The following is a 26,426-nucleotide window of genomic DNA, read 5'->3' as shown; positions in this document are numbered from 1 at the left end:
TGTGCCTGGCATTATAATGTAAGTAATACTGGCATGTAATACCGTCTGCCGTGTGTGTGTATATACAGTATATATATATATATATATATATATATATATATATATATATATATATATAATCTATGTAATCCTGTGCCTGGCATTGTAATGTAAGTAATACTGGCTGCAGATGTGCATATTGTGTGTGTGTGTGTGTATATATATTATATATATATAACTAAATATATAAATAAATTTGAGGTTCTTCGTTGTACATATTTGATCAAACAGTAGGAAGCCCACCTGCCCCGACAATGTGACCTCAAGGTAAGGTAAGGTAAGACCCTACACTAATACCTCTCCTGGACCCAAGTATGGGTTTGCAGTGTGAACACAGGGCAATAAAATACCTCTCCCGGACCAGAATAAGTCTACAGTGTGAACACCAGGGAAGTAAGGTCCAGAGAACACTCACCTTAAATGGCCTTGGGGAAATGGGTTCTCTGTTCCAAATAAATAGGCCTGTGCAATTGAATGGGAGTGCAACTAAAGGGAACCACACCCCTCTTACTATATACATAGAAGAAAATTCAGACAGCGCCTCCCAATGTGAACAGGTGCAAGCTATCGTGGCAAGGAACAAAGAAAAACTATAAAAACACTATAAACTAAATATATAAATAAATTTGAGGTTCTTCGTTGTACATATTTGATCAAACAGTAGGAAGCCCACCTGCCCCGACAAGGCGACCTCATTAAGGTAGGACCCTACACTAATGGTAGATGAAGAGAGCGGCTTGCAACACTCTTAAAGTTAAATAATCCAAACTTTAATTTAGTCCATTAAAACATAGTACACACACAGAAAAACGTGCAAAAGAAAACTCTACTTTTTTTGTTTTCTTTTGCACGTTTTTCTGTGTGTGTACTATGTTTTAATGGACTAAATTAAAGTTTGGATTATTTAACTTAAGAGTGTGGCAAGCCGCTCTCTTCATCTACCATATTTTGAATGATCTACCTCCTGGGTCCGGAGGTTTGGTTTGGCACCTCTGAACATTGAACATCCAAGTGGTAAGCCACAGCCCATTTTTTTCTACCCTACACTAATACCTCTCCTGGACCCAAGTATGGGTCTGCAGTGTGAACACAGGGCAATAAAATACCTCTCCCGGACCAGAATAAGTCTACAGTGTGAACACCAGGGAAGTAAGGTCCACGGTAGCTTGCACCTGTTCACATTGGGAGGTGCTGTCTGAATTCTCATCGCTAGTAGTGGAACAGAAAAGAAATGTATAGAGGACCTTTCATCAGTTTGGGCACAGTCAGTTCTATATACTGCTGAATTCAGCGCACTGTCGGCTTTCCCGATCTGTGCCCCGGGTAAAGAGCTATCGGTACTGGTCACACTGTACAGCGCGATAGGCGCTGCTGTAGAGAAGGACATTGCTCACAGACTGTACCCTTCTGACTGACTGTACCATTAGCTCTTTACCCCGGGCACAGATCGGAAAAGCCAACAGCGCATTGTCAGCTTTCCAGCAGTATATAGAACTGCCTGTGCCCAAATTGACAAAAATTATATATAAGCCCATCACTAAATAGTACTTAACTCACTTAACCATGTTAGTGGTTTTATATATATATATATATATATATATATATATATATATATATATATATATATATATACACTCACCGGCCACTTTATTAGGTACACCTGTCCAACTGCTCGTTAACACTTAATTTCTAATCAGCCAATCACATGGCGGCAACTCAGTGCATTTAGGCATGTAGACATGGTCAAGACAATCTCCTGCAGTTCAAACCGAGCAAAAGTATGGGGAAGAAAGGTGATTTGAGTGCCTTTGAACGTGGCATGGTTGTTGGTGCCAGAAGGGCTGGTCTGAGTATTTCAGAAACTGCTGATCTACTGGGATTTTCACGCACAACCATCTCTAGGGTTTACAGAGAATGGTCCGAAAAAGAAAAAACATCCAGTGAGCGGCAGTTCTGTGGGCGGAAATGCGTTGTTGATGCCAGAGGAGAATGGCCAGCCTGGTTCGAGCTGATAGAAAGGCAACAGTGACTCAAATAGCCACCCGTTACAACCAAGGTAGCCAGAAGAGCATCTCTGAACGCACAGTACGTCGAACTTTGAGGCAGATGGGCTACAGCAGCAGAAGACCACACCGGGTGCCACTCCTTTCAGCTAAGAACAGGAAACTGAGGCTACAATTTGCACAAGCTCATCGAAATTGGACAATTGAAGATTGGAAAAACGTTGCCTGGTCTGATGAGTCTCGATTTCTGCTGCGACATTCGGATGGTAGGGTCAGAATTTGGCGTCAACAACATGAAAGCATGGATCCATCCTGCCTTGTATCAACGGTTCAGGCTGGTGGTGGTGGTGTCATGGTGTGGGGAATATTTTCTTGGCACTCTTTGGGCCCCTTGGTGCCAATTGAGCATCGTTGCAACGCCAAAGCATACCTGAGTATTGTTGCTGACCATGTCCATCCCTTTATGACCACAATGTACCCAACATCTGATGGCTACTTTCAGCAGGATAATGCGCCATGTCATAAAGCTGGAATCATCTCAGACTGGTTTCTTGAACATGACAATGAGTTCACTGTACTCCAATGGCCTCCACAGTCACCAGATCTCAATCCAATAGAGCATCTTTGGGATGTGGTGGAACGGGAGATTCGCATCATGGATGTGCAGCCGACAAATCTGCGGCAACTGTGTGATGCCATCATGTCAATATGGACCAAAATCTCTGAGGAATGCTTCCAGCACCTTGTTGAATCTATGCCACGAAGAATTGAGGCAGTTCTGAAGGCAAAAGGGGGTCCAACCCGTTACTAGCATGGTGTACCTAATAAAGTGGCCGGTGAGTGTGTATATATATATATATATATATATATATATATATATATATATATATATATATATAGACACATCAGACAGTATTACTTACATTATAATGCCAGGCACAGGACTACATAGAGGTGTACAGTGTATATATATATATATATATATATATATATATATATATATATATATATATATATATATATATATATATTACACACACATCAGCAGCCAGTATTACTTACATTACAATGCCAGGCACAGGCCACAAGCTGCCAAACAACAACTTTCCATTGTTCATAAAACTAAAGTGGGGGGAAGCCAATCTCACAGCACTGAGGCCAGCCAATGAGAGAGCATAGAAGCCAGCCAATCAAAGAGCATTTATGACAACCAATCCGAGCGCATTGAGAGAAGCCAATCCATGACGGCCTCATAGTTCAGCTCTTGACCCAATGGCTCGTAGAGCCGACAGGAAGCTTTTGCTGTAACTGCAAGCCTTATGACTACTGTTTTGAGCAGTCGTGGAGGGAGATAGATCAGGGCGGACCTTTTAAGCTCGTACGACGTATCGCTTTACGTTTTCGCTGGTTGCTAAGAAGCGAGCGCGGCTAGAGAAGCGGAGCACCTGGTAATATGTCTACCTATACTGTATTGTTACTGTATTCCCCGTACATGTGCTGACCCTGTGGCTACAGTGACGGGCTGAGTACCGGCACAAAACAATGGAGACTGCACTGAGGCAATGTATTCCCTTACACTGACGCCTCTCCTCTCTTTCCTGAAGAAAGCAGCCTGTTTTCTATGACAGGGCTTTGTGCAGGAGTCTTAGACATGTGTATAACATTACTAGTAATAAACAACCCGCACTGCCCCCTACCCCTTGTCTTGGCAGATTGCAATGTGGTAGGGTGACCACCACCAGTCTGTGTATATCTAGTATAGGGTTTGTTCATATAGAATAGATATGCTGCAGGTTTTCTACAGAGGCAATAGAGTACCATTCAGAAATGTACATCGGGACAATCCATAGACAATAATGGAAGCATATGCAAAGGTGTCTCTGCTGTGCATGCTGCTGCTGCTTTGTCTGATTTTTTTTTTTTCTTCTTCATACATCCTGAAAATTGTAGCTCACTATGCTTTTCTGACCGATAAATGAAACAACCGTACAATGGATCACTTGTTTTTCCTTAATGACTTTTAATGACTCACATATTAAAACATATAAACATGTCTTTAAGGCATCCATTTTTGTTTATTTAGAGGTCAGAAGAAGCACGTGACTTGAAGCTTCTCCAACAGGATGTATGAGGGTTTTTTAAATATCTGTCTATTGAAACAATCTGTATGCTATAAATGTGACCTGTTTTTACAATACAGTTCATGCCTCCGTTTTGAAAATGAAAAATATCCAAACAGGCACCATAGAAAGACCATCTGTTTTACATAGACTTTAATGAAATAAAGAAAAAACTTTTTCTTTGCTGGACAGAATACGTTTTAAAATTTTATCTTTGCGCATACTGTAATATGTTGCAGACTTTCTGCACACAATTTCACAATCGAAAACACACAGAACATATGCCACTTACGCTAGGTTCACACCTGCGTTCTACTTTCCGTTCTGTGCTTTCCGTCTTCTGCATGCCAGAAGACAGAAAGCAGAGACCGGGTCCGGCGGTGAGCGTTTTATGCTCTCCGCCGCGAAACCGGATTTTTTAATCCGGACACAGAGTACTGTATGTCCGACTCTGTGTCCGGATTAAAAAACCCGGTTTCGCGGCGGAGAGCGCAAAACGCTTACGGCCGGACATCTCTCTCACCCATTCAAATGAATGGGTGAGAAAGACTCCTGCAGGTTTCCGTATCCTGCTCTGTTTTATGCAGGAAACGGAAACCTGCACAACGGAGAGGGCAACGCTGATGTGAACGAGCCTTTATAAGCGTACCTTCAGTCCACTATTACCCCTACCCCTTAACGCTAAATCACGTACATGCACGTCAGGGAATGTGGTTAGTTCCCGCATTCCCACGTGCATGTACGTGATGGAGATCACATGGGCTCAGAAGCAGAGCCCCTGCGATCTCCATGGGAGCCTGGCTGTATCTGACAGCCAGGCTCCCCCTGTAGCAGCAGGGACAATGATTGCACAGACACCCCCCCCCCCCCCCCCCCAGTGTTTAACCCTTAAGGTGCCATGATCAATAGTAATCATGGCACCCTAGGGGTTGTTTGGCCGGTTATAAAGCATGCTGCTACACGCTGCTCCTTAATCCCCATCAGAGCAGCGCCAATGGGGGGAGGGTTAACCCCTTGGATGCCGGCGCAATGCATCCAAAGGGTTTCTTTATGTTGCTGCCGGCACCCCCCCGCGGCGAGATCGGTGGTGGGGTGCTGGCAGCTATAATTTGCAGCCTGGGGTCTGCCCAGTGACCCCCAGGTACCTGGTTGATCCTACCAGGACGAGAGGAAGCTAGTCTATGCATCTGCATAGCTAGCTTCCTCTATAAACTGCAATACACATGTATTGCAAGTCTATAGTTAGTATAGAACCAGCGATCCTCTCTGATCGCTGGTTCTAGTGTGCTTACAGCACAAATAAAAAAAAAAAATGTAAAAAAGGATTTAAAAAAAAAAAAAAGTGTGTAAAACAACAAACATAGTTAAACCCCACAAACTCCCTTTTTCTATACAAAATGAATTACATAAAAAATCAAAATATTAATTAAAACAAAAGATGTTTGGTATCGCCGTGTCCGTAACCACCTGTGCAATAAAAGTGAAAAAATATTTAACCTGCTCAGTAAACGTCGGGGGGGAAAAAAACGAGAAAAAAACGCCAATAATAAAGTTTTTTGCACATTTTGCCTTACAAAAAAATGCTAAAAAAAAGTGATAAAAAGTCATACATCCCCCAAAACAGTACCAACGGAAAGCACAGGATGTCCCGCAAAAAATAATCCCTCAACCAACTCTGTTAGGGCTCGTTCACATCTGCGTTGCCCTCTCCGTACTGCAGGTTTCCGTTTCCTGCATAAAACAGAGCAGGAGACGGAAACCTGCAGGAGTCTCTCACCCATTCATTTGAATGGGTGAGAAAGATGTCCGGCCGTGAGCGGCGGTGAGCGTTTTGCGCTCTCCGCCGCGAAACCGGGTTTTATAATCCGGACACAGTCGGACATGCAGTACTTTGTGTCTGGATTAAAAAATCCGGTTTCGCGGCGGAGAGCATAAGACGCTCACCTCCGCTCACGGCCGGACCCGGTCTGTGCTTTGCGTCTTCTGGCATGCAGAAGACGGAAAGCACAGAACGGAACGTAGAACGCAGGTGTGAACCTAGCGTAAGCCGAAAAATAAAAACATTACACATCTCAGAAGATGGCGATGCAAAAATCATTGATTTATGTCCCCAAATGTGTTTTGTTCTGCAGAATTACAAACACATAAAATTATAATATAAATGAGGTATCGCTGTAACCGTACCGACCCGCAGAATAAAAGTCACGTTACTTATACTGTACGCTGCACCGCAAAAAATTTAAAAGGTAAAATGCAATGCCAGAATTGCTGTTTTTTTTTTTTTTTTAATCCACCAAGAAAGAGTTAATAAAATTTATTCTATAAATTGTAGGCACCCAATAATGGTGTCATTAGGGTGCATGCACACTACGTAACGCCGGGCGTGTATGAGAGCCGTACACGCCGGCATTACGGCAGACTGCCGAACACTTCCCATTCACTTCAATGGGAGCGCTCGTAACAGCGGCGTTTACGAGCGCTCCCATTGAAGTGAATGGGAAGTGTTCGGCAGCCCTGCTGTAACGCCGGCGTGTACGGCTCTCATACACGCCCGGCGTTACGTAGTGTGCATGCACCCTTACAAAATACATCTCATTCCGCAAACAACAAGCCCTTATATGGCCACGTCACCAGAAAATTAAGAAAAATATAGCATCTAGCAATGTGAAGACAAAACCCCCAAATCCTCAATCATTAGAACACAACTGGCTGTGGCAGGAAAGGAATATATAAGCTGTGCGGGTCACACCCCAGATTTGCAGCTTACAAGGCAAGACACCAGAAGTGACCCCAAAGTGACCCGCAGAGTGACTCCCCCAATCATAGGAGTTACTGGGACATAGTAGGGAATTTGGTGTTTGCAATGTCCTCCGCACAGCTTACATATTCACTTTTCACCATCCGCTGTGCATTCCTGCCTGCAATACTAATACTCACTACACCCCCTGGTAAATTCTTTCAGGGGTGCAGCTTTCAAAATGGGTAACTCTTTGGGAATTCCACTTTTCTGGTACTTTACAGGCTTATGACAAACATGACATGGCGTCCAGATTCCAAACCTCTAAATCTCCAAAAGCCAAATATCGCTCTTTCAATTCCGAGTCCCGCCATGTTCCCATACAGCAGATTATGGCCACATATGGGGTATTGCCGTGTTCAGGAGAAATTGTGTAATAACCTATGGGAGGGGGGCTTTTTCTCCTTTAACCCCTTGTGAAACTGAAAACTGGGGATAAAGGGACATTTTAGTAATTTTTCATTGACACATTCCAATGTTAGTGAAATCTGTGAAACTGCCGTAGGATCAAAATGCTCACTATACCCCTTGTTGAATTCTGTAAAGGGTGTAGTTTCTAAAATGGGGTCACTTTTGGGGGGTTTCTATTGTTTTGGTACTCTAGGAGCTCTGCAGATGAACATGACGCATTAAAACTATCCCAGCAAAATCTGCTGTTCAAACTCCCTGTGTCGCTCCTTCCCTTCCATGCACTGTCATGTGCCCAAAAATCAGTTTACACACACACGTGGGGTATTTCTGTGCACGGGACAAATTGCGTGATAAACTGTCAGATGCATTTTCTAGTTTAACCCTTTGTGAATGTGTTTAATTTTAGGTCTAAATGAATGTATTAGTGAAAAAAAATGTCTAAATTTCACCTCAATATTATTTTTATTCTTATGAAAAGCTTAAAGGGTTAACAAACATCCCAAATGCTGATTTGAATAATTTGAGGGGTGCAGTTTTGAAAATGGGGTGATTTGGGGGTGTTTCTATTATATTGGCCTTTATAATTCCTTTCAGAACTGAAGCAGTCCCTAAAAATGAGTTTGGAGAATTTTCTTGTAAATCTGGAAAATCTCTGTAAGCCTTGTAACGTCCAAAATAAATGAAAATACAATCAAAAGATGATGCCAATATAAAGCAGAGATATGGGAGATATTTATTCATGTATTTGGGTGATATGGTTATCTGCCTGAAAAGCAGAGAATTTCACATTTTGAAAATTGAAATTTTTTCCAAATTTCCATCAAATTTCCTATTTTTTTAATAAGTAAATACAAAAATATTGATTAGTTTTTAACACTAACATGAAGTATAATGTGTTACGAGAAAACAATCTCAAAATCACTTGTGTAAGTTAAAGCGTCTCAAAGTTATTGCTATGTCAATTTTGAAAAAATAGGCCTGGTCCTTAACATACTTTTGGGCTGTGTCCTTAAGGGGTTAACCAAACTGCAAATGTTGTACCATTTGGTTAATAGCACCCCCATATATCAGACATTTCTGGCATATCCTTTGAACATAACTGTATTTACATTTTAAAAATAATTAAATTTTGTAAATATAAATATTGCAGAATATTAAATAATTTCTCTAACCATCTTAGTGGAAAGGGGGCGTTCACACTTGTACCGCTGTCCACCCGCCATGATTGCATTGAAATTCCTGGAAAAACAGGTTGGGGATGGCATGCTGGTGGTCAGTTTTAAAAACCCATTCATTTTAATGGGTTTTTAAAGCAATCTGCAGGTGTCTGTATGCAGCCTCTCCGCCATTTTTTTTTTTTTTTGCACGGACACAGTCCTGCATGTCCGACTTTTGTGTGTGCAAAAAAACAAAACAAAACTGTTTCATGGAGGAGAGGCAGCATAGAGACACCGACAGGCAGTTAGCTTTAAAAAACAATTGAAATTAACGAGTTTTTAAACTAACCGCCAGCAAGCCATCCCTAGCCAGTTTTTCTGGGAATTTCAACAGAATCACAAAGTTCTGCTCTTTGCACCAGGAGAACGATCCTTTGGCAGTGGATGCCCTGTCCATCCCATGGAGGTTCAGGCTGGTTTACATATTCCCTCCAATACCCATCAGACCAGAGTACTGATGGAAATAAGACAGGACCAAGTCCAGGCGACTGCCACAATACCATTCTGGCCCAAGAGGACTTGGTTCGCCCAGCTCATAGGCATGAGTCATGGCGTATATTGGAGGCTTTCCCCTCTCCCAGACCTGGTCACTCAAGGAGGTCAGAGATGCCAGGATCTGAGGAGGTTCAACCTGACAGCCTGAAGGTTGACCAGTCCCTATTAAGTCATAGTTCTCAGGACGGCCTCTGACAGCCCACTATCTCCTGCGCCAGAGCGGAATCCACAAATTGGAGCTACCGCAGAGTCTGGAATGTCTTCAGAACCTGCGGGTCAGAGCATGGCATAGGAGTGACCGACCCCTCTGTGGAATCAATACTGGAGCTCCTCCAGGACGGCCTAGATAAAGGGCTATCTCCAACAACCTGGGAGGTACAGGTAGCCGCTTTGTCCTCCTATCTAAGGAGGCGTTTATCTCAACACCCCTTAGTGAAAGGGTTCCTTAGGGGTGCAATGAGAATTAGACCTTCGGTGTCAGCCCCCGTTCCCCAATGGGACCTTGGGATCGTGTTGGCGGCTTTATGTGACCCACCGTTTGAGCCACTGGAGGAAGTGGATTTAAAGCTGGTAGCATTTAAAGTAGCTTTGTTTTTGCTGGCGATGACCTCAGCTAAGAGGGTCGGGGAGCTCCAGGCCCTGTCATCAGAGGAGCCTTACGCCTCCTTTTTCAGTGACCGGGTTAAACTCTGTTTTTTGCCAGGGTTTATACCCAAGGTACCCTCTTTGGCAAACCTAAACCAGCTCATTTCGTTACCAACCTTTGTACTGGAGCCTTCCTCCCCGGAGGAAGTTAGGCTGCACTCCTTAAACCTGGGCAGATGTCTCTGGATCTACCTCGACCGGATCCTGCCTTTTAGGAGATCAGAACACCTCCTGATCAATCTAGCTGGGAGGTTTAGAGGTCAGAAGGCCTCAAAGGCCTCTATTTTCTGTTGGGTGAGGGGGGCCATCAAGATGGCCTTTTCAATTAGGAGTTTGTCCCCTCCTGAGTGCCTAACGGCGCATTCGACGCGGGCGGTGTCTTCGTCTTGGGTGGAGAGGTCAGCAGTTCCATTAGAGCACATCTGTGCTGCCGCCTCTTGGTCCTCTCCCCTCACCTTTGTAAGGTACCGCCTAAACTCCCAGGCGTCTGTCGCAACGGCTTTTGGGCGGTCAATCCTGACCTCTATGGACCGTGAAAACCCTCCCTGAGTGGGGGGATTACTTGCTACCTCCCCACTTGTGCTGCTGTTTGACGACAGGGAAGCTTAGTTTATAAAGGACAATCTGTTTTCCCTTAGTCATAACAGCAGCACAAGGCTCCCTCCCTATTACTTTTAGTAAATTATTGTTGTGTGTTGTATAGATTATGTACTCTTGTATTAACACGCAGGTGGAAGGTCCTTGTGCCCTCTTATAGGGAATTCCATCTGTCCTACCAGCACACAGGGGCAGAATACCCCACTTGTGCTGCTGTTATGACTAAGGGAAAACAGATTATCCTTTATAATCTAAGCTTCTCACGACTGATAACCTGTCTACAATAAGAAAATCATAGCTGAATGCCAGACCATAGAAAGTTCTTGCCTTTATGGTCGTATCTATTGGCAACTGATCAAGACAAGTTTATTACCTTTAGGATGGTTAGAGGAAATCTTTTAAAACTCTGCAAAATACTTAGATTTGCAAAAATTGTAACTTTTAATTTTCTGTAATTGTACGTCGTTACATTATCTCATGATGAAACTTGAGAGAAGTCGTATAAATATTTGTCTTCTATGCTACCTTGAGTTGGAAATGAACTTAGAAGGAATATAAAAACATGTATTTCAGAGCTACCCACATTCACTTCCATGTGGCAGAGCTGCAATACCAGACATCATTAATGGATTATAGCGGGTGCATTATAGCGTCACAATGTACATGAAGACACCTGCTTCCCTGTAGATTAAAAAACAAAAGCCCCTCAATTTAGGATTGTCTGATGGCAGAAACAACCTATGGACTAGTGTGGCCCTGTTTCAACAGCCATGTTTTTCTAATCTAGGGAAACCCCTTCAAGCACTTGAAGACTATTCACTACCTGGGAAAGGTATAATACAGGACCTGACGTTATGTAGCATGAGTGGTAAGATGGTAAAATGGAATCCGTGCAAGGATTGAGAAATTATACTAGTCTATGGATGATTATTAGTAGCAGAATCTATTAATGGCAAAAACAACAATATGTAACTGGCAGTAATAACAGGAGGAGATTAAAGGGGAATTCCCACGTCGCATACTCACCAGTCTTCACTCCTGTAAAATCTTCTTTCTTCCTGGTTTCTTGCATCATTTGGTGGGCGGGGTTTCACATGCAACCTGCCGTTTAGCTCCACCCCCAAATTTGTGTGTAGCTCCGCCCACCCATATTGGACTATGAAGTACAGGCAGCAGCAACTCCATTCTGTGTTACATACAGAGACTGCCTGTCTCTGCCATAATGAACACAATTGAATTAGCTAGCCTGATAACTGGGAGAACAGAAGACGTTCGGAAATGAAAGCAGCTCCTCTCCCCTATCTGAGAGCAGGACCTAGGTCACGTGGTGTAGACACAGAAATAGCTAGAAACACAGGCTCGCTCCCTGCACTTAGCCCCTCCACCCTCCCCCCTGAGAGCAGCAGATACATCACTTGACTTTTGAGCAGATAAGTCAAGGGCTGTGTCAACAATGAATTGAATAAAGTAAGATAATGGACAAACAAAGCAGTTTTGCTGAAGCAATGTATTTAGGAAAAGTCTTACATCCACATTAACAAGCTGTATAGATAGGATCCTTGTGATGGGACAACCCCTTTAAGTAAGTCTTACAGGCACTACATCACTTATTTGTTTAGCCTTAAATAAGCACTTTAAAGAGGCTGCTTAGTGTTGGAAAACTATTCCTACGTTTTTCCAGAAATGGTGCCACTCCTATGTATTATTGCAGCTCAATCCCTATTTATTTTAGTTTCCATAAGCTATAGTAGCAGACAGAGCCCATGGACGGGTTTGGTGCAGTTTCTGGAAGAAAGTAGCTATGTTTTTGTAATCCTGGGCAACCCTCTTAATGTAAACATATGAATCTTGTCAAATGGTAAATACATATATTCATTGACTAATTTCTTTCTTTTAGATTGGGTGGAAAGGAGTGTCAGCAATTGCTGGAGTTGTATAAGGTAAGGCTTGTGTTTAATTTTGTAGATCGTGGATCAGAGCTTTTGTGAACCTACGTAGGTAACTACTTTATTTCCAAATATCCCCTATAATAATCTCTAGAGCAATATGAGGTATACATCTGAATATACTGTAAAAGCGAGCTCCTATGGTGTGGCATTTTTGAGTCAAAGTAAAGAATGGCTTCAAAAGGAATTGGATATATAAAGGAAGCCCCTGTATTTCTCCCTTCTGCTAGATCCACTCCTGGCTTTGGCTCAGGGGGGGAAAAAAATAACAAAACAAGCAGCTTATATTTTTTTTTTTTTTTTTTTTTTTATATGTGTGGTCTTGGTCTCTTGCAGCAGTTTTGCCTACTGAAATGACCCAAAGGTGTGGCAAAATCAGCATATACAGACTTTCTACTGATTTTCAGGGAGTGTTTACTGTACATTCTCAATTAATAAAAATATGGCTGTGTAAAGTAAAGACTAATGTGTATATATTATACACACAATTCAAATTGATGGAAGATCCATGCTTTTTTTGGCGATATCTTTGCAACTACCGGTATGTAACCAGAGTGAGTCACACAGGTTAGGGAGGTTAAATATTTATTGGTGTGCATGAATATGAGTGTTCAGAATCCTCCGTAAGGAAGGTCCATATAATGCTGCTGACTCTGCTGCTCCAGGACGTCAGTGCTGTAAGGAAATGACTGTGTACCATTGTGAAAGCAGGAAACCAGGACAGCTGTGAATGGCCACAACGAAATGTAAGGAAAGGTTCCAAACTGACAGATGAAATCAGACAAAAGGTGGTTCGTGAATAGTCCCAATGGACTGAACAACTCTCAAGACAAACAAACCTATGAAACATTTGTATAAGGGGGCGTTCACACTACCGTCGGTGTCCGACATGTAGTGTCCGCTCCTAGTGTCCGCTCAAAATCTGTCACGGATACTAGGAGCGAACACTAGATGTGTCCGTGACACCTGTCATTCACTTGAATGGGCATCGGGTGCGTTCTTTTGCACTCCGTGCCCGTCCTTTCCTGTCCGCAAGTGAAGATGTCTGACTTCTCAAGCGGACAGAAAAACCCTGCGTGCAGGGTTCCTTTGTCCGCTTGAGAAGTCGGACATCTTCTCTTGCGGACAGGGAAGGACGGGCACGGAGTGCAAAAGAACGCACCCGATGCCCATTCAAGTGAATGACAGGTGTCACGGACACATCTAGTGTCCGTGACAGATTTTGAGCGGACACTACATGTCGGACACCGACGGTAGTGTGAATGCTCCCTTAAAGGGGTTGTCTGGGTTAAACCGAAATCTTTCCCTAAACTAAACCCCCTTCCCTGCCCAACTTCTAATTAACTTGTATTAAAAAAAAAAAAAAAACACGTATAATTACTCATATCCCTTGGTGGGTCATGTGACCACCCCAGGGACACTTTCTGATGATCCGGTGATCAGTTCCATAATGCAACGTTACCAGTACAGTACTCTCTCACCAAACAATATTTTAGTAGCTTTTCTCTGTTCAGTATTTTGCTTCTGTTTTATTTGTTACATTATTGTAGTTCTCTGCTGGAATCAAATCATGGATTATCAGATGCCAGATTTTTAGGAATTTAGCTGCACACTGTTTGTATGTGTGTGTGTGTGTAATATATAATTTTTATATTAGATCAGCATTATGTTAAGTCTTTTCAGACGAACTTTAAAAGTATGAGAAGTTATGATTCTTTTATTTTTTTTAGGTAAACAGCGTTCAGGGGTCATTGTGCAGCTTTACATATGTCACCTCTTATTGTTCTGCAGTTGCTGCTTCCTGTGTGTTGTACATTGCACAGCTGTGGTGCTCAGAGGAAGTCCCAAAGTTTATCCCCCTAAGCAAATCACCAAATGACGGCCGTGATTTCTTATTCTTTGCTTGATCTTTGAGCTGTCATAGCAACACAAAGATCAAATTAACACCTTCATAACATGGCCTCCCATTATTTCTAGTAACTTCTCACTACCTAGCAACCGCTTTTAGAGAAATAACTTATTTACCATTACATGACCATTGCTCAGTAACATAGCATATGGTTTTCTTAACGGGACAGGCAAGGGGCTGACAAGACTTTATATTCCTTATCGATTAAGGTTTATGACTGTCTAGGAAAAGGCGGAAGCTCCTTAATACAGGATTTTGTAGTGCTTAAATTTTATTTATATCTTTGCACCATTTCTAGATGGAAGGTGCTGCTTCTGCTGTTCCGCCATCCAGTAGGGACCTCGAGGAAGCAAAAGAGAATGTAGACCCACCGTTCCTTGAGTAAGTACTTTGTCGTTTTGTTTTTACATACAAACATAACCATATGTATGACAATTAAAGGTTAAACATCGTTGCTGACCTAAGTAAAGCAAATTCTTGGAGATTTTTAAATATTTTCTGTAATTATCATAGTGTTGACAGTCTCTTGACTTAATTGGTTGCCATTGGATAAGACCATGAACTTTCTGTGGTTTGGCACTTGTCAGAAATTCAATTCATTCATGATTGTATCCATTGGCAACCAATCATTAATCATCTTTGTTATAGCAGAAAAACTCTTTAAAACTCTGGAACACTTTTAATTGCTTATATCTGCAATAAAGAATTAGCTTTTCATTTTCAACAATTTAAATATGGTTATTTTCATGGGAAAACTCCTTTTAGATGTTACATTTTGAAGCTACTGTTAAATCTGCATAAAGTACTACTTTTTGATGCTATATTCAATTCTAGGGGAAAAATGGCTTTAGATTAGCTTGTTTATAGTACATATTTTTCCATTAAAGGGGTGGTCCAGGATCTAGAAAAGACAATGGTGGTAAATCGGCTTTCCTGTTCTGTGCCCCTGGTGATGCCGTTACCGTAGCTCTTCACTGTCAGAAGGACAGTCTGTGAGGAACGCCTCTCCTGATTTGCACTATGGACTCTACTGTCAGGAGGGGCGTTCCTCACATACTGTCAGAAACGCCCTTCTGACAGTGAAGGGCTACGGTAACTGCACCGATATCTCTTCACCAGGGGCACATAAAGGGAAAGCTGATAGTGCGCTGAATTCAGCGCACTGTTGGCTTTCTAGCGGTGTATAATACCACATGTGCCAGAGAACTTGAAAAGTCCTCTTTAAATGTCCCTGTCCTTCCAGTGCTGCAGTTCTGGCACTCCCTGCCAATGTTTGTTTGTTTGTGATTGTTACAGTAGTCATATGTGTCAACATGATGTCAGTCCTGCAACACAATAAACATTGTCTGGGAGCATCGGTGCGATGGTGCTGGAAAGGCAAGGGATCTAATTGGGAAGTGCCACTTTTATTACCTTGTACAATTTACTACCGTTATCTGGAGTTTTCTTGAGCTCCAAACTTTTTTTTTTTTTTATTATTATTATTATTATTATTATTATTATTATTATTATTATTATATATATATTTTTTTTTTTATTATTTTTTTTAATCTGGCACACAATGTCCTGGAAACTCTGACAAACAAGTGTATAACATAAAGGAATTTGATTCCAGATTTACAGCGAAAATCAAATGGTATTCTGGCACTTGCAGATGGGTGGTCCTCAAGCCATATATACATATGTATTCTCTAACATTAACAATCGCATGACTTTGGCATCTTTCAAGTGAGATATATTAGGCCACAAAGTGAACTGTCAGTTCCGGGAGGCAGAAAAGTGGCCAAGCGTAAGGATCTGAGTGAGTTTTGATAAGGGCTAAATTATTATGACTAGATGAGTTAGAGAATCTTCATAATTTTAGGTCTCGTGTGGTGTTGGCATAGTGCAGGTGTTACTACAGACCAGTTGTGTATGCAGGTGTTACTACAGACCAAATCTGCTTGCAACTGGCCACCAACAGCTTGACAGAATTCGTTTTACATTTTACGACTGCTCCATCCAGAACAGTCACTTGATACACTTGCTTGATACACTTGGTGCTACGACCAGCCTTGGATGATTGTGTCTTGTCGGAAAGATTGTTCCCTTCAAGTTAGGGCCCAGTTTACATCTGCGTTGTGGGATTCAGTTTCCTTTTCCACATGAAAAATGTGGATGGAAAAAGAGCTGTAAGCAGCACACTTTTCTCCTCATTTTTCGTGAGGAAACTGGGAGGAAATTACACAAACCCTATTATAGTCTATGAGGTCCACTGGTTTCCTAAGGTAACCGCTTTTTTATGCAAATTAGGTTTCTATTTGGGGGGGGGGGTCCCCATGTGGACTCCCCCCGAACGGAAACCCATGTGCAGATGTGAACAGAGCCTCAGTGTATTAATGTGATACACCTACTTGCAACACACATCCTTCCAACAAGAGACAGCACAAGGGCTAATTACCATGCTGATCAAAACTGCACACCAAACCAGAAACCTGAGACTTAGCTGTGTGAATACATCCCTAGATTGCAAGCTCCATGTATTCTTAAATGTAGTATAATTAGAGAATCACTTCTGATATTACTTTTAAAGATGATAAAGTGCTGTTTTTCTTCCAAGCTATTTCTGGAAGTCAGTAAACACTGTTACCCTATACAAACTTATTCCCAATAACAGGCAGTTGAAATATATTTATATTTATTGGTTGAATGGGGGTCTTTTGGACCTGCTTAAAAAGTGGCTTGCTCTTAGTGTGTATGTTACAGACACAAAGCAAATGCAGTGTACCAGTTTCCTTCCTTTGCCCACACTGCTAGACTGCACCACTGCATTTCTGCGCGTTTTGCTAGACTGTCTCCAATATACTGCCTGATAATGGGACATAAAACCTATTTACTAAAACACTACAGACTGTAAGGGTATGTTCACATGGCGGAAACCAAATTCTGCCGTGTGAACTCTCCGTGCGGCTACCCGCGACTGGATGCCGATGCAGTGCAGCAGCATTCAGTTGCGACATTCTGCTCCTGATTAGGCCCGAATAAATGGGCCTAATCAGAAGGGAGTTGAGTCTCGCGCCGCAGACGCCTCAGCCGTGGAAAGAAGGGGCATCTCACTTCTTTTTCCCCTTAGCGGAAAAAAGAAGCGAGCAGCTCCCATTCAAATGAATGGGAGCCTTTTTTGCAGGCGTTTTCCTTGTCAAAATTCGCTTGCAAAAAAAACTCTGTGTGATCATACCCTAACAAAGTGTATATGAAAATAATGCAATGCATTTACAAATCTACGCATCAATGTAGAAACTGTATTTCATACTTGCTTTTATTTCATACTTTTGCCTACTTGTAAAGTAACCTGGCAGCACTCTATCTTCATTTGTGGTGCTGTTCTATTCTAACAAGGTTTGTAATAATTGAAATTATGTGACCGAAACTGTTGTAAAACTAATATTTTATGACTGTCAGGACCCAAAGTATTGATTTGTCAAAGAATAATGGAGGACCACATGCCCCTACCTCACAAAAAGAAGGCCAAGATAACCCGACCCAGCATCAGAGTGCAGAGCCACAATTGTTGGATAGTGGAGAACTGAGGCAAGAGGAAGAGGTGAGTGGGGTGACCGCTGGAGAAAACACTAGGTGTGTTTTTATTTATTTATTTATTTATTTTAAAGATTAGGGCCCGTTCACACGGACACAGAGGGGGTGGATTATGGTGCGTAATCCACGTCATAATCCGCCCACTCACAATGTTGGTCTATGGAGACCGCTAGCGTTCTTTTCTCCACTAGCGGCATGTTCCACTAGTGGAAAAAAGAAGCGAGATGCCCTTTCTTCAGGCGGATTCCGTGACTCAATTCCGCGTGGCGGCAGCAACCTCTGGAGTCAGCCCATTCATTTGAGCCGACTCTGGAGGGGGAAGCAATGACAGTCGTGGCAGGTGGGTTTTGATCTGGCTCCCCGTGTCAGTCTTGGTGCCAAAATTATTGCACGTGTTTTTGGTTTTTTTTACTCCTGTTAGCAACCAAGACCTCGGCGTGGAGGGTGGACTAAAGGACGGAAAAGAAAAAGAAGCCCACGTGACAACAATGCTCCTAAAGCTCCACTGACTGGATATGTACGTTTTATGAATGAAAGAAGAGAGCAGCTAAGAACAGAGCGTCCAGATGTCCCATTTCCAGAGATTACCAGGATTGTGGGTAGTGAATGGAGCAAGTTACCCGCTGAAGAGAAACAGGTGATCTAATTTTACAGTCCATCATTATCTTGTCATTATCTTGTCATTCTTCAGGTCCTCATGCAGACCGTTGTCCAAAATCTATTTATACCACTGAAGAGTGCCTACCTCGGTCATCACAACCCTCTTCTGTATGACCTATTAAGGCATCTGGACATCATAGGCGGAAGAAGTCCTCCACTAGGGACACCCTATAAACCATAAGATCCTTTAAACATTATGTCTTGCACTGTAGTCTTTAGTCTATGTGGTAAAGCATCTAGATTCCAATATTCTTACAACACCAGTGCACGTGGCAGAAATCTAAATGGAATGTGCATCAGATTACAACATTGGCCTCAGTCTTTTGGCCTGTAGCTTTAAGCGATACATAGAAGCCAAATTATGAAAGAAATTCTCTCATCTTATATAGTGGTCATAAAACTCTAGAATATTCCATCAGTGGAGATCTGATTTCAATGATCCCCACTGACCCAGAGAATGAAGGGGATGCAGTGGCTGAATGCCGACTACTTCCCTTCTAAGGTTTCCCTGGGCAGTGATACTCACAGCCACTGTGCAGGGCGCTGCAGCTCTCCCCATTCACTTTAAAGGAATGTGTCACCTGTTGTTTTTGTTTTAAAAAAAAAATATTGAATACATTTTTTTTTTTTTTTTTTTTTATAATCTTTTAACTTTTTTTTAAATGTTTTTTTGTACACGATTATAGGCGCTGCCTTTTTGCCTGAGCTTTCTCCTCTCCATTAAAAGCATTTAGTGATCTAATTTACAACATAGTAATGGCTATAGGCAAACCATAGTCTACGTTGAGGTCATTAGCAAGTGTCAATCTATTGTTAAAGTTGCAATATATCGCAGTACTTTTTTTTTTTCCCCCAATTTAGGTGGAACATGGAAAGTTTTTTTAAGAAAAGAATTCTTGAGTATGTTAAGCACTTGGGTAATAAAATACAGTAGGTCATTTTCTAGTGACACATTACCTTTAAATGGAGCAACATAATAATAATAATTTTTATTTATATAGCACCAACTTATTCCGCAGCTCTGTACAATTTGTAGGGTTCTAATACAGACAAAAAGATACATTACAAAGTCATTTCACACAATGGGACTGAGGGCCCTGCTCGCAAGAGCTTACACTCTACACTACAGTTCTCAGTGCTGGCGTAATAAAGGAGGGGGGCTCAGTACAGATCTGTAATAAAAGACTGTCTTTCAATTCACATGTTATAATGCAACCAAATAGCAAATTGCAATTCATCAGGGCCATGAAGAGGTTGGTAAGTGGTCTAGAAGATGTTGCATCTCATTTTTGGATTTGTTCATTAGCAGTTTCTTTGCATTTTCTCTCATTGTAATAGATAAATTGTCTCTCTTTGGCAGCTTGCTTCTTGCTATATTGTTTTAATCCCTCCCTGTCTAAATTAGTAATTGTTTATTCACATCCCCAATTCACTACCTCATGTGTATCTGCTCTCTCCATCTGCATACAACCTTTCTCCTTGTTTCTATTTCACCTACCTTGTTTTACACTTTTTCTGTCTGCCCTATCCTTCGTAAACTCTCTCCGCCTCCACCAGCACTGAGCTATGTGTGTTGTTCTAGCGTTACCTGGATGAAGCGGAAAGAGACAAGGAACGGTATACAAAGGAACTGCAGCAGTATCAGAAAACAGAGGCCTACCGATCTTACAGCCGCAAGGCACAGAGTCGTCAGAAGGGGAGGCAGCAGAGGCAGGGTGAGGTGTCGTGAGAAAGAAGTTGGGGCTGAGAGCAAACGCAGTTGGGGAAGGGGCGTGTATGTCTGCAAGGTAGTGGGTAAAGAAAGGCAGCTGACTCTGGTGAAGGGATAGAAATTTTATACTAAAGTGATAGCGGGTGTGTGTCTAGTTTGACATGGAGCTGATTTTATGAGCTGGATAGTCAATTTTGGTATTGTCAGTTGGGTTCAGTATATGTAATATGGCTGAAAAGAGAGAATTTCCTTCATGATTTCTCTCTCTATTTTTAGAAGGAGCCCGTACAATCTCCAGTGACCCTGAGGTGAGGATTCTTCTCCATAATAAGCCCCTTAAACGTGTGTTTATACTACTGTGATTTTCTGATTGACTTTAACACTACCATACAGAAAGTCCTTTTTTCTGGGTTATTTATATATTAGGTTAAGGATGGGAAAGAAAGGGAAACTTGGGCTTATAGTCCAAAAGTAAACTGAAGAGACTAAGAAATTCTAACCATAACCTAGTTATACTGAATTAAGAGATAAATCTGTATTGTGGATATAAGGTAACCTTAGAAGAACACATCTCAAAGATCACTTAAAAAAAAAAAAAATAGAACTGAAATTGGATCAAATCACTTAATGTGGATAGTAGAAGTAGATTGGTGGGTAAACTGAGAAGAGCTGGCACAGAACTGGATTTAAAATGGACAATTGTGAAGCAGTATTTTTTTTTTCTCAGTAGTTAATCTATGTCCACTAAAATAGACGGGTACCGTGTTGAGAAGGAGCATTGTTAAATGTTGGCAGTGCGACCCAACAAAGACTATCAAGATGCATAGTCTGTGATAGTGTCTATACACAGATGATAGATGGCATACTTAACACATTTATCACTCCCAGAAAATGTTCCCCTCTGTAATTTTGCTCCTGGAAGTAGTAGTGCTGTTTTAAAATATTCAGTCTCCATTTGGTTCTCTATTTGACTTGCACTCATAGGCTCTCTATGAGACACCCACTTTTTTTTTTGTGAGGCCTCTAAACTGTGCCATCAATATACCCAGTGCACGAAAAAGTGGGAAGTGCTACTAGAAAAAAAAAAATTGTGCACAGGATGCATCTGCCTAGAAACCCGGCTCAAAAGAGACTGGGCTCCCGACAATCCCAAGACTACTGGACCAAAAGGCACCAAGTAGCCAAAGGCTACAACAGTCAATCCGCTGGAGTAGAAAGACCAACACTGCTCAGTTTCCCCTCGGGCTGCCACCACCAAGGGTACTCCTAGAACCTGTCCTCAGTCTGGTTTCCTCCTGTACTGCCATCACCTGGAGTACTTCCAGCACCTAAGACTTTGTCCACCTACACAGAAGCAGAGGTGAACCTGCTAGACAGCGAGGGGGGAACCTATTGGCTACACAACCCCTCCTGGAGACGTCAGGAGGACCCCGAAAGGGTGTCCCCATCCCTTCATCCACACACAAAAAAACAATGACGGGTGAAAAACGTAACATAAAAACGTGACTAACAAGTGAATAGATTGCCTGGTAAGGCCCGGACTCATTTTCTCTTGTAGGAGTCGAGAATTTGAAGCGGTTTAGGTTTCAGGTTTGTCTACAAGTTGTGTGTGGCATTGCAGCTCAGAGCTAAGCTGCAATACCACACACAACCTGTAGACGGGTGTGGCTTTTTTTTTTCTATTCCCTTACAATGGTGCCGGGGGGGGGGGGTTGATTTATGATGCTATAGCAAAAAAGAACAAGTAAACGAGGGTCTATTGACTTGCTGCATCAACGATCAGCGCTCTTTAAGGGCAATCTACTTGTCTGTCAAAAATTACTCGAGGGTTAGTTTACACCGTGGAATGTGAAGAGGACTTTGAGGCAGACTTTCAAATCATGAAACCTTCCTATCACAGAACTGGGCATCTATGCTTCCTGCTGCCGACCACCAAAAATCACTTAGCAGGTTCACTTTAAGGGTAAGTTCACACAGAGTTTTTTTTATCAGGGTTTTGAGGCTGTAATCACCTCAAAACCCTGACCAAAAAGACGGCTCCCATTAAAATCAACGGGAGCCTCTCAGGTGTTTTTTCTGAGAGCCGTTTCTTCCGGCTCCCGGAAAAATGAAGTGAGATGCTCTTTCTTCAGGCCAAGTCGCCTCGCGATTCGGCCTGAAGACCTGGACCTCCAGACTAGGCCCATTCATTGGGCCTAATCCGGAGCGGAGTATGTGGCTGGATGCTGGTGCAGTGCACCGGCTTTCAGTCACGGCTACCCAGTTTTTGGATCAGAACCAGAGTTGGCCTCCGCCTCAGGTTCCGACCAAAATAACCCCTGTGTGAACTTACCCTAAGGGTTTGTGTTGTCACAACCTATTTTACTGGGGTAATTAGCGCTCTGACCTTTGGGCCTCCACCACTCCTTAGAATGAAAAGGATGAAGCATGGGTGTAGCATTGCTTCCTTAGGCTAAGGCCTCATGTTGCGGAAACACAGCTTTTTTTTGTTACAGATTTTGTTGCTGTTTTTTTAAACTAAAGCTAATAGTGGCTACACAAGGAATGGGTCCTTTAATGTAAGCTCTTAAATTTCTACCCCTGGCTCAAAAAACAGCAACAAAATTTTCAATTAAAAAAAAAAGCTGCATTTCCGTAACGTGGGCCCTTAGCCTTACTTTTTTTTTTTCTGCACAGTGGAACTCTGCGCAAGTGAATGGATCAAATTGTTGTGCTGCAGGACTAAACAAGGGGGCGCAGTGCTGTGGCCACATAATTTTAAGGCTGTGGAGTGTGAGTAGGTGGTTTGGCCTATCCACTTCACAGTGTTCTTCTCAGTTTCTGTTGAGGTCCCAGAGGTTCGATCCCCACCAGTCCTATTGATGTTGTGTCAGCTGCTCCACTTATGAATCTGCTCTGAGTTATAATATTGACTCTAAGGGTCAATACAATATATATAAAGCCAGGTATCTACTTATTTGTATATGTATATCAATTTCATATATATAGTGTAAGAATGTATGTTTTAGAGGAATACACATTTTAATATTTAAGCAATATTCCCTAGTTTTAGATATGTATCTTCTAAATCCTGCACAGCCGCTGTATTAATTTTTTAAATTTTTCCATATTTGCTCTATTCAACATACCTGTCACACTTTCATTTCTCAGCCTGTGCCATAATGTTACTTTTCAAAAATCCCATTTTTTACCTAACATAATGTAGTTATTACATTCTTTAGTGTGTACGGACCTTTCCTCTCCACTTTCCATGACACTTCCTATCATATCTGTTGCTCCCCAGTTCTATAACATATTTTTTCTTTCACGGTGCTTTGTTTACCACCCCCATGCCTGGCTCGCCTCCTCCTACACCGCTCCCTCCATCATTTATTCTCATCTGCTTTCAGAAAGAAGTGGTTCTGAAGGAAAGACCAGTGTTTGATATTCCAATCTTCACAGAGGAATTTCTGAATCACAGCAAAGGTAGGGTTTGTGGGCCAGCATGCCGGAACAGTTTGCATCAGGGTGATTGATAAATTTTCTTCTGACAAGAGTTGCTAATTCTCTTGTGGTAGGTTTAGGCAACTTTTGTTTGTGTTTTTACTCTGTTGCCATGCGTCATTCCATTTTTAGCACGGGAAGCAGAGCTAAGACAGCTCAGGAAATCAAACATGGAGTTTGAGGAGCGAAATGCAGCTTTACAGAAACACGTGGAAAGCATGCGGTCTGCAGTTCAGAGACTAGAGGCTGAGCTCAACCAAGAACAAGGAAGAAACACTATGCTTCAGCAACACTTGCAAAACGTCCGCCAGACACTTACGCATTGCCTGCGTGCTGTCCCTATTCCAGGTATTCTCTTATTTGGGCAGTTTTACTGTGGTTTTTCTGTTTGTATTACATTATTCACACATAGGGGGAATTTATTAAGACTGGCTTTATGCACACCATTCTTAACAAAGGCCCTGAATGTCTCAAGATGCATGTATTAAAAGGCTCCAGCCTCCGGTCAAGGTGTCCCTTCTTTTGCCTGCTCCAGGTTCTTCCCGCTGGCACAAAGAGAGATGGCGCATATTTGGCCACAAGTGCACCCACCTCTGTCAGAAAACTAGTGCAGATGGGTTGATAAATTCCCCCTCAGTATGTACTTTGTAGGAAACCTGTCCCTTAGTTTGTGGTGCCCTCTCTGATCCAAGAGTCTAGTGCATTCATTCCACCACCTACTTATTGTCTACTTTCTCAATGTTTCAGTGCAATGGGAGAAATCTGTCAGTCAGCTGCAGGTAATAGAGGAATCCCATGAATCACTAGGGGAACAAAAAATATCACTAGGGCACATCACTGGGGTTGACAATTGAATAAACCTGTGCATGCTCTAGTTTGCCATGCCTTGTGTAGTATTAGCCAATGGTTGCTGCTTATGGATGGCATAGGTCACATATGCTCTTCCATCAGGGCCTAGTGCAGTCTGCATAGAACACTATTAATGAATGGGCAGCGATTGTCAGAAGAAGTTTTCAGCATTGATATACTTATAGAAATGTATTAGTAAGTAGTTTTCAGGAACATTTGTTAAATTGTCAAACCATTGGACCATAGAGGAAGTGATGAAGATTAATATGAACAGATCAATTACTTCTGTAACATTTGAACTTAACATTTGGCAAAGTACAGTATATTTAAAGAGGACCTTTCACGTCCTCATGCACATTCCGTTTTATACACCGCTAGAAAGCTGACAGTGCACTCAATTCAGTGCATTGTTGGATTGCTGATTATGTGCCCCGGCACCGATATCTGCCCACTGTCGGAAGGACGTTCCTCACAGCCCAGGTAGACTATCAGAAACACCCTTCTGACAATGGGCAGAGATCGGTGACGAAACTAACGGCACTGATCTCTTCAGCCCCGGGGCGCAGAATGGGAAAGCAGACAGCGCACTGAATTCAGCGCACTGTCTGCTTTCTAGCAGTATATAAAACCGCATGTGCCTGAGGACATGAAAGGTCCTTTTTAACCCATGTAATGTTCTCAGTATATGAAAAATAAAAGACCTGAGTCCTCAGTCTTGGTCCCTCTTACTTCTTTTACCCAGGTTCTAATGAGACCCCAACCCTGGAGACTATTGACTCCTACATGAGTCGCCTGCAAAGTGCTATGCTTGCGCATCCTAAGGAAAGTGAGGTGCTAATCTCTGTCGTCCGAGAAGTGTTAAGTCAGCTGGAAGGTTGAAGAGGAAGCTTAACACTTCTGACACAATGAGGACCTTAACTTCACCTCTTTTGCAGAAAGAGAAGAGAGCTAGCCACGGATGTATAAAACCATTGGGAGTACATTGTGGACTGGAGCAAATACAAATAATGTATTTTTTTTCTTTCCTGTTTTTCTGTTTACTTTGCTGCTTACGCTTTGCAGCACTGCATGCAGTATGTGAATAAATAATGATCACTGTTTCAGCTTGGTGTATGTTGTGTTCACACCATTCTAAGTAAACAATTATTTTTTTTTTAATGGGAAAACAAGGGTGTGGTGGTATACATTCCTGTGTGGTTTTGTGTTATTATTTCCATTTTGTTCTGTTTCTAGGAGCCTGCGGGGTACTTTACCTGCCTGGAATACTTACTGTTGGCTTGCTCCTATGTGTTGGCTGCTTATGTGTATTGTGGGTGATGTAAGTGCCCAGTTGTTCTTAACCAATGTCTTCTTTTAAAATGCCTCCCCATCCTTTCACAGTCAAGTCACCCCATCCTTATTACCCTTCCCAGTGCTACCAGAAGCGGTTGGTGCAGCTTTACAAGGACCTTTCAGGACCTTTGGTGACATCCTGCTTAGTCTCAGGTCCTGGTGTATAATATTATTCAGTGTACTATGGGTACAAGTAATAAACATGGGTAATACCTGGATAATTTACTCCTTAAATGCTGTGGTCAAATACAGCCATAAATAACATTACATAAAAATTGTAATTGTTCCCCTTTCCCAAGAACACACACAAAAGTAATTTATCAAAATATTAAAACAATTTGGGTATCCAAACTATTAACATATAAAAATATTTATTCAATTCACTGAACACCTTAATGGGGAAAGCAAAACAAAATGGCCACTTTTTTTTTTTTTTTTTTTTTTTTTTTTTGCCATTTAGGTCGCCCCAAAAAAGTTTAATAAAAAATTATCAAAGCATCACACCTTCTCCAAAAAATGGTGCAAATAACAACTACAGCTTGTCTTGTGCCATTCTGTTACACTTGGGGCACTAAGAAGGGCATTCTACTGAATGTGGGGGCCATTACTTAACTATTGACACAGGCTCTAAACAGA

General features: G+C 42.1%; 1 protein-coding gene across 4 annotated transcripts; it reads left to right on the top strand.

The window, feature by feature from the left end:
* The first annotated feature begins 3,321 nt into the window (after positions 1-3,321).
* Positions 3,322-25,663, top strand: HMG20A (high mobility group 20A). Of its 4 annotated transcripts, XM_075273725.1 has the most exons (10): positions 3,322-3,490; positions 12,222-12,264; positions 14,478-14,560; positions 17,621-17,762; positions 18,177-18,392; positions 19,998-20,130; positions 20,403-20,434; positions 23,516-23,591; positions 23,742-23,957; positions 25,201-25,662. In XM_075273725.1, the coding sequence occupies exons 3-10, from the start codon at positions 14,478-14,480 to the stop codon at positions 25,335-25,337; spliced, it is 1,035 nt and encodes a 344-aa protein (XP_075129826.1). In that variant the 5' UTR covers positions 3,322-3,490; positions 12,222-12,264; the 3' UTR covers positions 25,338-25,662. The 4 variants fall into 4 exon arrangements, with proteins under 4 accessions (XP_075129826.1, XP_075129827.1, XP_075129828.1 ...); XM_075273726.1 differs by lacking the exon at positions 12,222-12,264; XM_075273728.1 differs by lacking the exon at positions 3,322-3,490 and having other exon boundaries at positions 12,227-12,264; positions 25,201-25,663.
* The last annotated feature ends 763 nt before the right edge of the window (positions 25,664-26,426 follow it).

The sequence above is a fragment of the Leptodactylus fuscus genome, chromosome 5 (assembly GCF_031893055.1).
Source record: "Leptodactylus fuscus isolate aLepFus1 chromosome 5, aLepFus1.hap2, whole genome shotgun sequence".
Classification (NCBI taxonomy): Eukaryota; Metazoa; Chordata; class Amphibia; order Anura; family Leptodactylidae; genus Leptodactylus; species Leptodactylus fuscus.
This window is presented reverse-complemented; position numbering and strand designations above follow the sequence as displayed.